This window comes from Triplophysa dalaica, chromosome 2 (genome assembly GCF_015846415.1).
Source record: "Triplophysa dalaica isolate WHDGS20190420 chromosome 2, ASM1584641v1, whole genome shotgun sequence".
NCBI lineage: Eukaryota > Metazoa > Chordata > Actinopteri > Cypriniformes > Nemacheilidae > Triplophysa > Triplophysa dalaica.
Window position 1 is genome coordinate 25846066 of NC_079543.1, and position 14362 is coordinate 25860427.

A 14362-nucleotide genomic window follows, 5' to 3' on the forward strand; every position below is an offset into this window, starting at 1 on the left:
TTTCTTTTGGATGTCCTCAATGGAAGAGAGTGTAGTCCCTGTGATGCGCTGGGCTGTTTTCACCACCCGCTGCAGTGCCTTGCGCTCAGCAACAGAACAGTTCCCGTACCAGACTGTGACACAGTTGGTCAGGATGCTCTCTATCGTGCAGCGATAGAAGTTCACCAGGATAGTTGAAGACAGTTGGTTCTTCTTTAGTGTCCTCAGAAAGAAGAGACGCTGGTGAGCCTTCTTGACCAGGCATGAGGTGTTGGTGGTCCAGGACAGGTCCTCCGAAATATGGGTCCCCAGGAACTTAAAACTGGAAACACGTTCAACAGCCATCCCGTTAATGTGGATGGGGTCGTGTGTGCCTCCTTTCGCCTTCCTGAAGTCCACTATGATCTCCTTTGTCTTGGAGGTGTTAAGGAGCAGGTTGTTGTTAGAGCACCATGTGGCCAGGTGCCGTACTTCCTCCCTGTAAGCAGTCTCATCGTTGTTGCTGATGAGACCAATCACTGTTGTATCGTCTGCGAACTTGATGAAGGAGTTAGATCCATTCACAGGTCTGCAGTCGAGTGTGAAAAGGGAGTGTTGTCACTGGTATGAGTCAGTGAACCACTGTACTTCCCAGTGTTCAAACTCATGTACACAATGTAATGATGATTTATGACCAAAGTTTAGTTTAGTTTAGTTTAGTTTAGTTTAGTTTAGTTTAGTTTATTTATATAGCACATTTAAGACAGCCACAAGACTGACCAAAGCGCTTCAGAAAAGACACATCATCACAAGAGTAATACAAAGCAGACTAAAACAAAGAACCAGAAAAAATCACAAATAGAAAATATAACAGGCAGGAATATAAATCTAATAGGCCAATGAAAACAGATGGCTTTTTAAAAGAGACTTAAAAATAGTCACAATAGAGGCCATTTGGATTTCCACTGGCAAGTCGTTCAAGAGACAAGGACGAATTACTGAGAAGGCACAGTCACCTCTAATCTTTAGTCTGGAATGTGGAATAAAAATAAGGTTCTGGTCAGCAGATCTTAGACTTCTTGAGGAGATATACAAGTGTAGCTATTCAGATGGGTAGCGTGTGCTTGATTGTGCAAAGATTTGAAAACAAACAGTACAATTTTAAAGTGTATACAAAATTGAACAGGCAACCAATGAAGGGCCTTTTAAACACAGTAGGTTGATCCCTTTTTTTATTTTTTAAAAGAAATCTCGAGGCAGCATCTTGGACCAGTTGAAGACGGGCAATTTGGGCTTTAGAGATAAAAGCTATAAAAGCTTTCCTGTAGCTCATTGGTAAGAGCATTGCGTTAACAACGCAAGGTTGTGGATTCGATCCCAGGGGTTTAGAAATACCTATGTATAAATGTATGGGATAATGCTATATAAGTCGCTTTGGATAAAAGCGTCGGCCAAATGCGTAAATGTAATCGAGACGTGACGTAATAAATGAATGCACCGACATCTCCACAGTCTTATCAGTAAGTAAATGTTACATTTTGGACATATACAGAGCTGATGATCCAATTACACTAGAAAATTGTTTGTCAAATTTTAATGAGTCATATAAGATAACACCCAGATTCCATACCTGCAAGGACCTTAAAGGGTGGGGAAACCTTGTCCTGGAGGACCACAGGTCTGCACAGTTTAGCTCCAAACCTAATCAAACACACTTCAAAACAGGTCTGTCGGAGCTGATTGGAGCTTAACTCTGCAGAGCTGCGCCCCTTCAGGAATAGGATTGTCCATCCCTCTGCCTAGATCAAAAAGACTCATCAATGAAGGCATTCCAAGTGATTCTGAAAACAGAAAACAAAGGAGTAGAATTCCAGTTCAAATGTTAAGGCACTCGTTTGTTTCTGAATCTTCAAACTTTGTGACCCTATATGCTCAATTTCCAGTGGCTGGTTAACATGTGATCTTCATATTTGAATCATTTGGCATCATTCTACTTTATCCTTTTTCAGACAAAAAGCAGTGCTGTTAAAGCGTCTGAAGGAGTTCACTTTGAGTAACCCAGATATAGATCATATTGGGATTCTGGTTGCTGGACAAATTGGAGCAGGCAAGTCCAGCTTTATCAACTCTGTCATTACTGTCCTTGAAGGACGGATCACCAACAGCGCTCAGGTCAATTCATCTGCTACTGGTCGCAGTTTCACTGAAAATGTAGGTTAGACTTTAGTTGAGCTGTTTACGGATATTTATTCCATTCTTCAATTTTATTTCATTCTGTTGGTCTGTTTGTATTACAAAACTTATCGTATCAGAAGTGGGGGTGCCAATTTGCCTTTTGTCTTGCGTGACGTAATGGGCTTGGAACCAGAAAAATTCAATGGGTGTTCCACCGAAGACATTGTCAGTGCTGCTTTGGGCCACATAAGGGAGAAGTATAAAGTAATGATAGTTTATTTATTTCTTGGGGGAAGGGGGCCTTCTCATTTTAATAATTTATATGTGTCCACTTCATGTGACATTTTGTCTTTATTTCCAAAGTTTGACCCAAAAGACCCACTGAACTTTGGGGAGGAACATTTTAACACAGATCCCACACTCTCTGAAAAAGCTCTCTGCCTCGTTTACATCATAGATGCAAGTACAGTCAACTTCACAGATGACAAACTCATTGAGAAGCTGACAGCGATCCGCCTGAAACTCAGAGAAAAAGGTAAAGCTGAAGACATGAATATAGGACCATTGCTTTTATCACAGGAACCATCAACATTTTCTTAAGTTTCATAATCAAGAAAAGATTGACACTGATACTTTTGCTAAAAATTGTGATAAAGGATCTCACCCCCAATAATGTGATATAATTTGGGCCCTTTTACAAAATAGGCTACCGTTATTACTGTACTGTATTGTTTATTTCACATGTCAAATACTTGGCTTTGCAATTTGAAATTGTAAACCAAATGTGACATATAAACAACACAAAGATAGAACAGAGAAAACTCTCATTAGACATTTTACATTGTGCATTTGTTGTAGGGATTCCTCAGGTGATTGTCATGACCAAAGTGGATGAAGCATGTCCACTGGTGAAAAAAGATCTAAAGAAAGTACATTATAGCGCAAAGATCAGAGAGAAGGTAAATCTTCACCTGTGTTTTGCCTGCTGTCATTGACTATGTGTTTTATGCCAGTGATGATCTAATCCTGTTGAAAAACTGGATCTGTGATTTTTCGGTTTATTTTCTGTTTTTTGTTGTCTTCCTGTGCAGATGCAAATGTGCAGTGACAAAGTGGGTGTGCCAATGAACAGCATCTTTCCAGTTAAGAACTACCATGAAGAGATTGACACAAATGACACAATTGATGTTCTGATTCTAAAAGCAATTGAACAGATTGTATATAATGCTGATGATCGACTGCGGGATGGTGCTATTTAAAATGTTATGTATGATGAATACAAGTGGAATAAGAGTTCTAAAATGTCTAGAATGTACAGATTGTCCATATTTTTAAGATTCTGTGTTTTTATGAGGAAACGTTTCATAATTAACATAAATAACATTTGCAAACAGTTCAGATCGATTTGTTTCTCATTTTGCTTTTCTGGATCATTGCTTAATCACAGAGCTTGTGTTTTGTAATACAATCAGATCTTCCTTTAAAGCAATTTTGCATTTCTCTTTTTTGAAGAATAGCCTCATTTTATATTCATTTTAAGCAAATCATATAGATATAAAGAATGAAATTAAAATAGTTTGAAATATGTTGTGAAATAAGGATGCACGATTACTATTATTTTAAAAATCACTGGTCATAATTCAAATAACCTTAACCATCGTTATTCTTCGTTTTTATTGCTCACTTCAATTTATCACGCCGAAAAATAACATAATCCGAACGACCCAAACCAACCAGCAGAGGGCGTACTTGAGTGTTCCGACCTATCTTTTAACGTCACGAAGAAGAGCGCTTATAAATAGCAGAACCAAAGCCTCGACGTTCTCTCTGCAACAGAAGTCGTTGAACTGGGAAGTCATTGCTATGGAGACGTCATCAAAATGTAATCCGAGCATAAGCATGTAAGTGTTTATTTCTAATGGTTTTGGTTGAACAGTTTATATACTTTTTTTAAGATTATAAGCGCAATAAGCAAAGCCTGTGGATTTTGATCGATCACGTTGATCTGTAGAAAGTACGTTTTAATATTCCATGTATTTGCAAAAGTATGTACGACTTTATATTTATACGTCTTTGGAAATAAACGTTGGTTGTTGTGCTTTCTTCTCCAGTCTATGCCATGGTGCGCGCGCAGTGACGCGTGGGCTTGGATGACTAGAGGCAGCGCGCACGTGTGGTTTCGCTTGATGTTCGGGCGGTAAGTGCTTGAATTTGGGTTTCATTCATTACATAACTGCGTAGCAGATGTGACGATGCTGTTTTTGATGGGGTAAGAATATATTGAGCCGATGATGATTTTATTTTTTCTGACACCTCTTATGAACGCTGTATGCTAGCGGGTGATTCTACTATTTTATAATTTCTGAGGCTCTGTTAATATAACGTTACGTACGTTTACTTGAGTGGTTTTGATCGATCGTCTCCGTTATCTCTTTGGTTGTAGTGAATCGAAATTAACTTTTTTTTTAAAGGCTCCAGTACGTTTGTTAAATATGGCTGTACGTTCTTGTCTTTTAGTGTTCAACATGCTCTGCGCGAAAAAGCGCATGGATTTTTGTGACCGGAGCCAGCACGCATGCGTGTGGTTGGAAACGACTGTGCCTTGGGCATCGATCAAGTGAAATGCTGGTAAGTGCTAGAATTTAAGTGTTCAAGTAGAGATAATGTGGCCACCGTGTTTTTGGATAAGTTATTGAGCCAGTGATGATTTTCTAAACAATTTCTGACACCTCGTATGAACGCTGAATGTCAGCGGTTGATTCTACTTGCTTTTCTGAGGCTCCTTTATATGTTTTGATAATATCTACAGCTTGAAAACGTTATATATTAAGTATTTATTTTACTTTCAACAGATTTCACAAAATGTGGGAACTTTGGTAAGTTCCTGGCTGCCAAAGTAATGTGGTTGAATGAGGTGAGTTTGGTTTGTTCAAATTAGTGGAAACTATATTTTATTCTTTGTGGTTCTGTAAATGCTCTAATTAAGACTCAACGTATTGGCAATGACACGGCTTGCTAGGAGTTTACGGATATACTTTTCCCGAAACCACATTTATTTGTAATGTTTGTGTTGTCAGTCATGTTCAGTTGTCAGCAGTGATGAGAAACTGTTTATGAATCTGATCCATGGTAACTGGGTCTGATTGTAAAACTCTCTCCCTGAGCTAGATTGAAGGGGCGTTTGGTGTTTAGTTTTTTCCCTGTTTGGATCCTCATGTCTATTGTTGTTTGCAGATGTGAGAAGTCTTCCTCCAGCCGTCTCATTGGGTGGCTACAAGTTGGAATTAAAAGCTCCTTCAGTAACTTCCTACATTGTTGCTGTTGTTGACTGTACTACACATTAGTGAATTAATGCTTTCTTCAGAACTAAATTTTCCCAATTTAGTAACATTGTATCTATTCAATAAAATAAACGGTTGGTACAGAATTCTATGCATCTTAATGTATTGATGTATTTTACCAAAAATAGTTATTTATCTTGGTCAAATCTCTCCTGCTTTGTTTCCTATATAGAACCCAAAAGGTTGTTATTTAGAATTTTTTTTTTGCTATCCATGGGAGTGCATCACTATCTTGAAATGTCTTTAAAATGAGTCTCTGTCCTGACTATTCATAAGTGATGCGCAATATAATCCATTTGAAAGTTAATTTTTTTTTAAACTAGGTTAATATGTAAAATGTACATGACCTATCCACCTACTGTAATAACAGTCTAGGGCCACATTAACAGAGACGTTTTTAGAAAGTTACAAGTACACATGACCGCGTTATCAAACCGGTCTGCATTTAAACAGATCCAGGAAAACTGAAAACACTGAAGTGGATGGGGGTGTTGTTTAAAGCAACTGAATGTGCCTGGCACATACACATGCACTTTTATAAGCCAAATGTGATTTTTTTTTTTTTTTTTAATACAGTTTGCTGAGATATACAGGTACTAAATAAAAATGAAATCTCGTGGAAGAGGTCAATATTTTTGTCACTCATTTCAGAAAGAAAACCCATATATTATAGATTCATTACACAGTGAAATATTTTTAAGCCTTTATTTCTTGAAAATTTGATTATGGCTGACAGATCATAACCTGAAATTCACAATATTACATAAGATCAATAAAAAACATTTTTTAAACATGTCAGGCATCTGAAATGTATGTTCATTTCTATGGTCTAAATATTTGGTTGGACCTTTTGCATGAATTACTGCATCAATGCGGCATGGCATGGATTCTATCAGCCTGTGGCACTGCTCAAGTGTAATGAAAGCCCAGGTTGCTTTGATAGCGACCTTGATGTCATCTGCATTGTTTGGTCTGGTGTCTATCATTTCTTTTGACCTCTCTATGGGATTCAGGTCCACCTGGTTTGCTGGCCAATCAAGCAAACTACCACCATGGTCATTGAACCATCTTTTGGTACCTTTGGCAGTGTGACAGGTGCCAAGTCCTGCTGGAAAATGAAATTAGCACCTCCATAAAGTTTGTCAGCAGAAGGAAGCATGAAGTGCTCTAAAATCTCCTGGTAGATGGCTGCGTTGACTATGGAGTTCAGAAAACTCAGTATAGTATTTCGATGCACTCCAACTTGTTTTGGAGTTTTTATAAGCCTATTCCTTTTATTGGGCAATTCTCCCGGAAAAGCAAGGCAAGGTGAAAGATATAGTATCACAACCGACGAGAGATATGAAGACCCTGCGTCAAGATGGAGATCGTTTGAAACTGATAGATGGCGCGGTCCCAGCGCTGAAAGATGCCGGACATGAACTGCATTTGGTAAGTCAAACGAAGTTATATCTGTGTGTTTTGTTGGCAATCGTTGTGCACGTGGATTTAATCTAAATAACCATGAAGGGATTAATGCGATGATGTATTGTGTGCTTGTGCATTAGTTCCATCCCACTGCCTGCCTCCAGCAGCTCGCCTTTTTCCGGAAATAATCGTACAGCTGTATCTCTCTTTTATACATTTGTTTAAAAGCTATTCGAAGATTGGACATATTTAATTCTGAATAGGTACTCGATATTAATATGAGATACTGCGTGGATTACCTGATCTTTCATAAATACAATATGTTTTTATGTAAGCCTTGCCAATAATGTTGTCTTATTAACTTGAGTCAGTTCTTAGTATAATGTACTAGATAGCTTCTTCCCTCAGGCCATCTACATCTTGAACAGTTAAATGTTTTTTACATGCAATTAAGAACTTGGTGCAAAAAATGTATGTGCAATTAACTGTGCAATAATAATAAAGTGCAATTTAAATATGTCCTGCAGATAATACACTATCTATTTTTATACAACTTTTTCTGTAAATAATATTTCATTCTGCTGCATATAACACATACCTTTTACTACAATAGTCTGTTCTTATTTTTTACTTGTACATATTTACATACACTTTACATAATTTATATAAACTTTTCACTGTATAGCTTTACTCTTGCGTTTATTGTATTGTATTTCTCATTTTTTTATACCTATAGGCCCTTATATAAATCATCTGTGTAACTATTGTGTATTGTTTGATGGTCTCTGTGTGTTGTTGCTGATTCTGTGTACTGGATGCTCCTGTCACCAAAACAAATTCCTTGTATGTGCAAGCATACTTGGCAATAAAGCTCTTTCTGATTCTGATTAATTGTTGGCCAATCGGGTTACAAATAGGGACAAATGTTGATTAAAAGGCACACTATAATTTATCTAACTGCAAAGTACAAAAATGTTTAGGCATGATGTTTATCGCACTATCCCCACATTAGTGCTTTAAACCAATACAATGTGGCAACACGACTGTGCATCATAAAAATGGTTCAATGGTTCTGTCTGGGGCATGACTAAACGGAGACAATGAAGGTCAGAGGTCAGCTAGAAAGTGTGCAACAAAGCAGGGCTGGTCGTGCACAGCCGAGACGCTTGTGAATAATCCGACAAATTTAACCAGTCCAGTTTTGAATTGTCCATATGCAAACATAACCAAAACACTCGTGATATGAGTGTGGTCATCTCAAACTGACTGATGCCTCGCTGTTTACGCACCATTCCACAGATGTTACTTGCTGCAGGAAGACGTGCTCTTCTGATACTGATGCACGCTTCCTCTTCCGGATTGTTGTTTGTAATGAACGAATCGTCCCGTGTTTTTGCACCCAAATGAGTGTTTTAATCGATACCTGTATCGGGATATACTCGTGTACGCTTTGGATTAAATCGCTAAAATCATTCTACACGCGCGCAACTGTTGGGCTTCACGCTTTTAAATGAAACTTGTAAGGTAAGGTACGAATAAACGGATGCAGTTAATAAAAACTAACGAAATAAACGGAGCGTTTTGCATGTAGTAGTTATGCGATATGTCACGACTGTCGTGTTTTCTTCCTCCTCTTGATATTCGGCATCTGTGTCGTGCCGCCCACGCATCACAAAGAAACAAGAAACGTTATCTTGTGTACTTTGATAATTTGAGGGTTTTTTATTTTACTGGGGTTTTGATATTTAATATTCAAAACGCGTTAAACGCTCATAAGATTGCTAATGCGGGTGAGCAGTCGTTTCACAGAAACGCGATGTGCGATAGACTGATGTGTCAGGGAGTGGTGTTGTTTTTTGTGTTGTGGTCGAAGACTGTTCGGCAATGCAGAGATCGGATTGTGAGTTTTATTGAGGATATTGTTACAAGGTTTCAGTACCGCTTACGAGCAGTTAACATCTGGGTCAGTTCCGTATCACATGGGTTCATAAGTATGGATGGGATTTTGAGTGATGCTGCGCGCTCACGGTGGTATAACATCGACTCCATCTCCACTATTAAAAAGACTAGAAAATCTATTTCCATTGCTAAACAAGTTTATACCATCAGCAGTTTACCATGAAGATCATTACACATTACTTTTTTACACATTAAACATCCAACCAGTACTACTCAATGCATTCCTTGTGGAAATCCACAGAGATTATGGTTTAAATCCATAATATCTGTAATGGTTTCTGTTGTGTTTTGTTCTTTTACAGTGCTGTAATGGTTAACCATTGTTTGTATAAAACATCTGCAATGTTTTAGTTTCACGAAGTCATGTTGTAGATATTTTAAACAAAATATTAAATCAACAACATTATTTGTTTGAGTGTTGGTTGTGTCAGTTATGAGTGTAATGTAATGTATTAAATTTAGGCTATGTAATTTGGATTACTAGCAATGGAAAGTAGGACAACAGCAGGTTATGCTACAATTCTTTAACACTCACATTAAAATTTTTTTTTTTATTTGGCCTAATTGAAAACGTGGAAAGAAATGTTTGTTTTGTTTTCTTATGTTTTCATAAGAGAAAGCCATTCTGTAGGTGATGTTTCAATTTGGTAACATTCAACTAGTCCACCATAAATGTTACAATGCTTGGGCTCTCAGACCCCAAACATAAAACAATTTAGCAAATCAGCTCAAAGGCTTCTTAAGACAGTAAAGAAGTGTTAGAATAAATGGATTGTAATCAAAATTTGTGTCACATTATGTTTTCCTAATGGCTAAGAAGGTGGTTTGTTTTTCGAGAAGTTCATATGTTTGACCTCAAACCCAGAACTGCAACTGTTTAAATGTTATACATTTTTAAACTCTTTTTGTACCACTTTTGTTGTACATGGGGGGGGGGGGAGTAAAAACACAGCCTCATTGCAGGCTTATGTGTTTCCATGACAACAGTGACATCACCACTGTTCTGGGTTGTGTGAAAAAGATTAAAGACACTGACTTGGTTGTCTGCTGATACCAGACAGTGCCAGCCAACTAGAGTAAAAAGGTATCATTGATCACACTTAGTGATAACATTTAAATGTAAATAATAATCATAACTAGTAATATAATAATAACTTATAATTGATCAATATATTTTATGTTCGGAATAATCTGCTCAATGCTTTCAATGGAAATAGTGTTAAGTATACAATTCATAATAACATTTAGCAGGATACCAAACCAGTTTGATATTCCTATTGAATAACTTATTATTTATCTATTTTATGATTTTTGACTCGATTATTTAATAAATTTGTCTTGAACTTGCCAAAGGCTCACACACATGCATTGTTAACAGAGGATTTGTGGAGTGAGAAAAGTGAGATGTACTACATAGTAAAAGTGCAGAGACTTAAATTAAAAAGTTATTTGTATGATACAAATTGATTGCAGTTTTGTTCAACACCAGTTGCTAAATACCGTATTATATTATGCGTTGAGATTTAAAGTTTGTAAGGAACTGGCTCTACTTCATTCTAAAATTTATGTTTTTTTATTTTAGATTTATGAACAATCGTGCACCATCTAATAAGAGATACCAACCAACAGAATATGAACATGCTGCTAACTGTGCCACACATGCGGTGAGTTATGTGTATAATGCCCTAAATATGATTGTGTGCATACAATATATGCAATATCTTTGTATTGAGAAAGAAGGTAAATATTTCTCATCAGATACTCATGATTTCCACTCATTGATGAACTTGTATTTGTGACTATTCTTTTCTCAGCTCTGGATCATTCCCAGCCTTTTGGGCGGAGTCTTGTTGTACTTCCTGTCTGATGACCACTGGGAGGAGATTTCAGCGTGGCTCTACGGGGCGGGGCTGTCAAGCCTTTTCATCATATCCACCGTTTTCCATACGGTCTCCTGGAAGAAAAGTCATCTTCGGTAAAAACTATTAGTTTATCAATACCTGAACAGGGTAACAGTTATGTACAGTTATGAAGAAGTGAGATTTTAACAAGTCTTACTTTAATCTTTAGGTCAGTTGAACACTGTTTCCACATGTGCGACAGGATGGTGATCTACTTCTTCATCGCTGCTTCATACACACCTTGGTGAGTGAAAATAAACTGTACGAAGCAATCTGAGAATTGGAGTTGCCTCATTTAAAAATGAATTGGACCTGCCCTTTAAATTGCAATTTAGTTCCTAAATTTAAATAGCAAATTATGTAAGTAAATAAAACGAAACTCACTCATATATAAGAAGCTTTTAAAGTGATAATTCATCCAAAAATCAAAATTATTTAAACCTTATCATGTTTGCCCAAACCTTGGTGACTTTCTTTAATCTGCAGGACACAAAAGGAGATATTTTAAAGAACCAAACAACATAGGCCCCCATTGACTACTGCATGGACTAAAAATCGAAACATTTCTCAAAATATCTTCTTTGATCAACATGAGAATGAATAAATGATAGAATTAATTTGTGGGGAAACTACCCCTTTAATATCATACACAACATATGAGGTGCTTCACTGAAAAGTCAAAAGTCAACATAAATAATGTTATTTTAGTTTTAGCTTTTATCCAAGGTGACAGTGCATTTAGGGTTTATCTTATATTTGTGTTACCATGTCTTAAGCATAACCTGCGATGAGACTCTGCGACACGCGAAAAAAGGTATCTTTTCCATGTTATGACTTTTTTATTTTTTAACTAGACATCACTTGCAGACTTTTTGAAAGTTTCAGGTAGAAACACAGTAACTAATCAAATCTGCAGACTGGAACAGACTTTCTGTAACAAGTCCAGACTGAAAATATGGGCAAAATCTGAGCAAGTCTTGTAGTGTATTTTAGCCTTTAATCAAAGGTTTTGTCCTAACCGCAGCACGCGGTTTCTATTTCTGCGACGTTGCGGCTGACAACTCTGCTAACACAACGATCTCATTTGATGCAAGTTTTGCACCTCATGAATATTAATTGCCAAACATGAATGAGGACAGGCTATATTTGATCCCATACATTTAGATTCTGTAATTATATTATATTGTGCGGTGAGGCATATCTAAAGTCATGAGAACAGGATGCACATCTCTCTATGTGCATTTTTCAGCTGCAGCGTGAGAGGGTGCGTGGACAAAGAAGAACTGTTCTGATTGGTTGTGTTTTGTGATTGATTGTCATGTCCCGCACCTTTTTCACGTCGGTATGGACAATCAAATTGCTTATCGCAGGAATCTCATCGCGTTTGGTCAGTACACCGTGTAAGATTTTCAAGGTAATTTTCATGTTTAAATTAAAAAATCAAATGTATTTATGACAGGCTGACACTGCGGGAGCTCGGCCCATGGGCTGCCCACATGCGTTGGGTTGTCTGGCTGATGGCCTCTGGAGGAACTGCTTATGTATTTTTCTTTCATGAGAGGTAGGGGTTTTTTTTTGTCAAAATATTGCGCATTGTATGGAAACGTGTCTATAGTTGACCTTTTGTTTCACATGTTTTCTGTATTTCAGGTTCAAAGTTGTAGAGCTGATCTGTTATGTGGCAATGGGTGTTTTTCCTGCCCTTGTCATTCTTTCTATGGTAAGAAAGTTTAAATTTTTTAATGGACAATATCATGACAAACCGCATGAAACATTGTTTTATTCATCTGTTTGTTTCCATTGTAGGCAGACAGGTCTGGTCTATATGAGCTGCTGATTGGTGGAGGGTTTTATTTGCTGGGCACAATGTTCTTTAAAAGCGACGGAATAGTTCCCTTTGCTCACGCTATATGGCACCTCTTTGTCGTAATGGGGGCGAGCGTCCATTACTATGCCATCTGGAAGTACCTGTACACACCTGTCAATCAACCAACCAGTGCGGCCCGGTGACACAAATGCACACACCCACCACAAAATCATTTATTTGCGAGTTGAATGTATAACAGGAGAAACAGTATTATTTTTTGGAAATACCTTTTTTTCTTTTTGACTGATGTAATTCTTGTCACTTATTATTAGGTCTATAACTAGCACACACCACTAGCCAACTAGCCTTTGTGAGACTACAGACAGCAGGGGTCATTTTGGACCTGACGCCATTTTCAATCCAGAGTGATAAAGGATCCAGAAAATCTACTGAAAAATTCTAAGTTTACACGATTTTTAGAGGTAAAATCACTGCCACATATTTGTGAAAGCACTCATCCTCGACAGCAGTTACTTGACTACAGTTTGAAAAGGGATTTCTGTAGTATTATTAAACCTGTGACTTAGATTACATACCTTCTGCCACTGCCAATATGGAATAATTCTTATTTCGTCCTCAACAGAAATAGGAATGCATTTTGTATAACTGTACACTTTAGAAAGTAAAACACTTTCAGTAAGTTACCAGGCGAGTTATTGTGTTAAAAGTATATACTATACAACGCTTTATTTCATTTTAGATGTGTTATGTCTTTTAGATATGCCACAAGTGCTGATAATGTCCAGGGAAGTTTTTCCTAGTGACATTATCTGATTTAATAGCGTGAAAGGTTCAGTTTTTTCAACCCGTACCATGACAAGATGGTTATGTGTTGGTAAACTTCTCAAAAGGCTCCTTTGTAATTAATTCTGTATTAATTGCCGATTGTCTTTTTAATCTTAAAACTACTGGAGCTATTGTGTTATTTATAATGATATGGGATTGCTTGAGAGTGGTATGGTTTAAACAACAGATCCACTGTCAGCTTTTGCCTTCATCATATAATGTTTTGTGAGAGAATACTGATGTTCTGACTGTATTTATGTCTCCTCACGTGAACTTATATTATGGTTAGTGGGATAGTTTACACAAATTGATTTATAGAACGGATAGAAATCACCATTCACAGACTTTTACAAAAACACAAATCAATTAAAAAAAGATTAGAACAAAAATTGTCCACAAAAGAAATTTGGAATTACAATAGGTAATTTTTAGTGAACTATCCCGTCAAGTATGAGACACTTTTATTCTGCTCCATTTAATGTTATCTTGTGATCAGATTTTCCATGAGTTTACCACTGGTCAACACTAAAATTCTGTCTATTAACCATCTGTTTTATTGGACTGGTCAGCCAAAGTTTCAGGTCTCAGGGTTATCTCACTGGCCAGTGCAATCATATTTCTGATACATTCCATGTTTGTCCTGCTCTCTCAGGCCATACACATTTTAATAACCATTAAGCTTTTAAAGTGCGCTTGAAAATTGCAGATGACAAATATTTTGTCTAAAACAAACAAGTTTTGTAATCAGGGCAACACAGATTCTCTATGGAGACACACACAAGCAACAATTAAATATCTGCAGTTGATACATTAGTTTCTAAAACAATTGAAAAAAGTATTTAAATTTCTATGGTCTTTAACCACTGAAAACTCATAATACTGGATGTAATGTAACTGCTTTTCTTAATGTGTATTTATTATTGTTTTACATCAAAAACAAAGTAATGTTTAAGTATTATGAATAGAGA

The 14362-nt window shown here is 37.0% G+C and overlaps 2 protein-coding genes, 1 long non-coding RNA gene and 2 other non-coding genes across 5 annotated transcripts; all 5 read left to right on the plus strand.

Moving 5' to 3' along the window:
- The first annotated feature begins 1886 nt into the window (after positions 1-1886).
- Positions 1887-3526, plus strand: LOC130407397 (interferon-induced protein 44-like). Its single transcript, XM_056730196.1, has 6 exons — positions 1887-1907; positions 2027-2169; positions 2271-2397; positions 2497-2668; positions 2992-3092; positions 3225-3526. Exons 1-6 carry the CDS (start codon positions 1887-1889, stop codon positions 3390-3392), a joined length of 732 nt encoding a protein of 243 aa, XP_056586174.1. The 3' UTR covers positions 3393-3526.
- A 399-nt stretch (positions 3527-3925) lies between these two features.
- Positions 3926-5560, plus strand: LOC130409885 (uncharacterized). Its single transcript, XR_008904939.1, has 5 exons — positions 3926-4034; positions 4245-4330; positions 4651-4761; positions 4986-5047; positions 5368-5560. It is a non-coding gene; the product is annotated as an uncharacterized LOC130409885 (long non-coding RNA).
- LOC130414672 (small nucleolar RNA SNORD60) lies at positions 4417-4504 on the plus strand. The gene has a single exon (XR_008905640.1). It is a non-coding gene; the product is annotated as a small nucleolar RNA SNORD60 (small nucleolar RNA).
- Positions 4829-4915, plus strand: LOC130414664 (small nucleolar RNA SNORD60). Its single transcript, XR_008905639.1, has one exon. It is a non-coding gene; the product is annotated as a small nucleolar RNA SNORD60 (small nucleolar RNA).
- A 2561-nt stretch (positions 5561-8121) lies between the features above and the next one.
- On the plus strand, positions 8122-13160 carry LOC130413357 (monocyte to macrophage differentiation factor 2). The gene is made up of 7 exons (XM_056738496.1): positions 8122-8405; positions 10423-10504; positions 10655-10815; positions 10911-10985; positions 12201-12302; positions 12392-12461; positions 12548-13160. The coding sequence occupies exons 1-7, from the start codon at positions 8392-8394 to the stop codon at positions 12749-12751; spliced, it is 708 nt and encodes a 235-aa protein (XP_056594474.1). The 5' UTR covers positions 8122-8391; the 3' UTR covers positions 12752-13160.
- Positions 13161-14362: the final 1202 nt, after the last annotated feature.

Bases quoted from the DNA above. Each gene is read 5' to 3' on its own strand.
- LOC130407397 (XM_056730196.1), top strand. From the start codon at position 1,887: ATGCTCAATTTCCAGTGGCTG. The intron at 2,398-2,496 runs GTAATGATAGTT...TTATTTCCAAAG, and splicing joins ACATAAGGGAGAAGTATAAA to TTTGACCCAAAAGACCCACT. The intron at 3,093-3,224 runs GTAAATCTTCAC...CTTCCTGTGCAG, and splicing joins GCGCAAAGATCAGAGAGAAG to ATGCAAATGTGCAGTGACAA.
- LOC130413357 (XM_056738496.1), top strand. The intron at 10,816-10,910 runs GTAAAAACTATT...TTTAATCTTTAG, and splicing joins TGGAAGAAAAGTCATCTTCG to GTCAGTTGAACACTGTTTCC. The intron at 12,303-12,391 runs GTAGGGGTTTTT...TCTGTATTTCAG, and splicing joins GTATTTTTCTTTCATGAGAG to GTTCAAAGTTGTAGAGCTGA.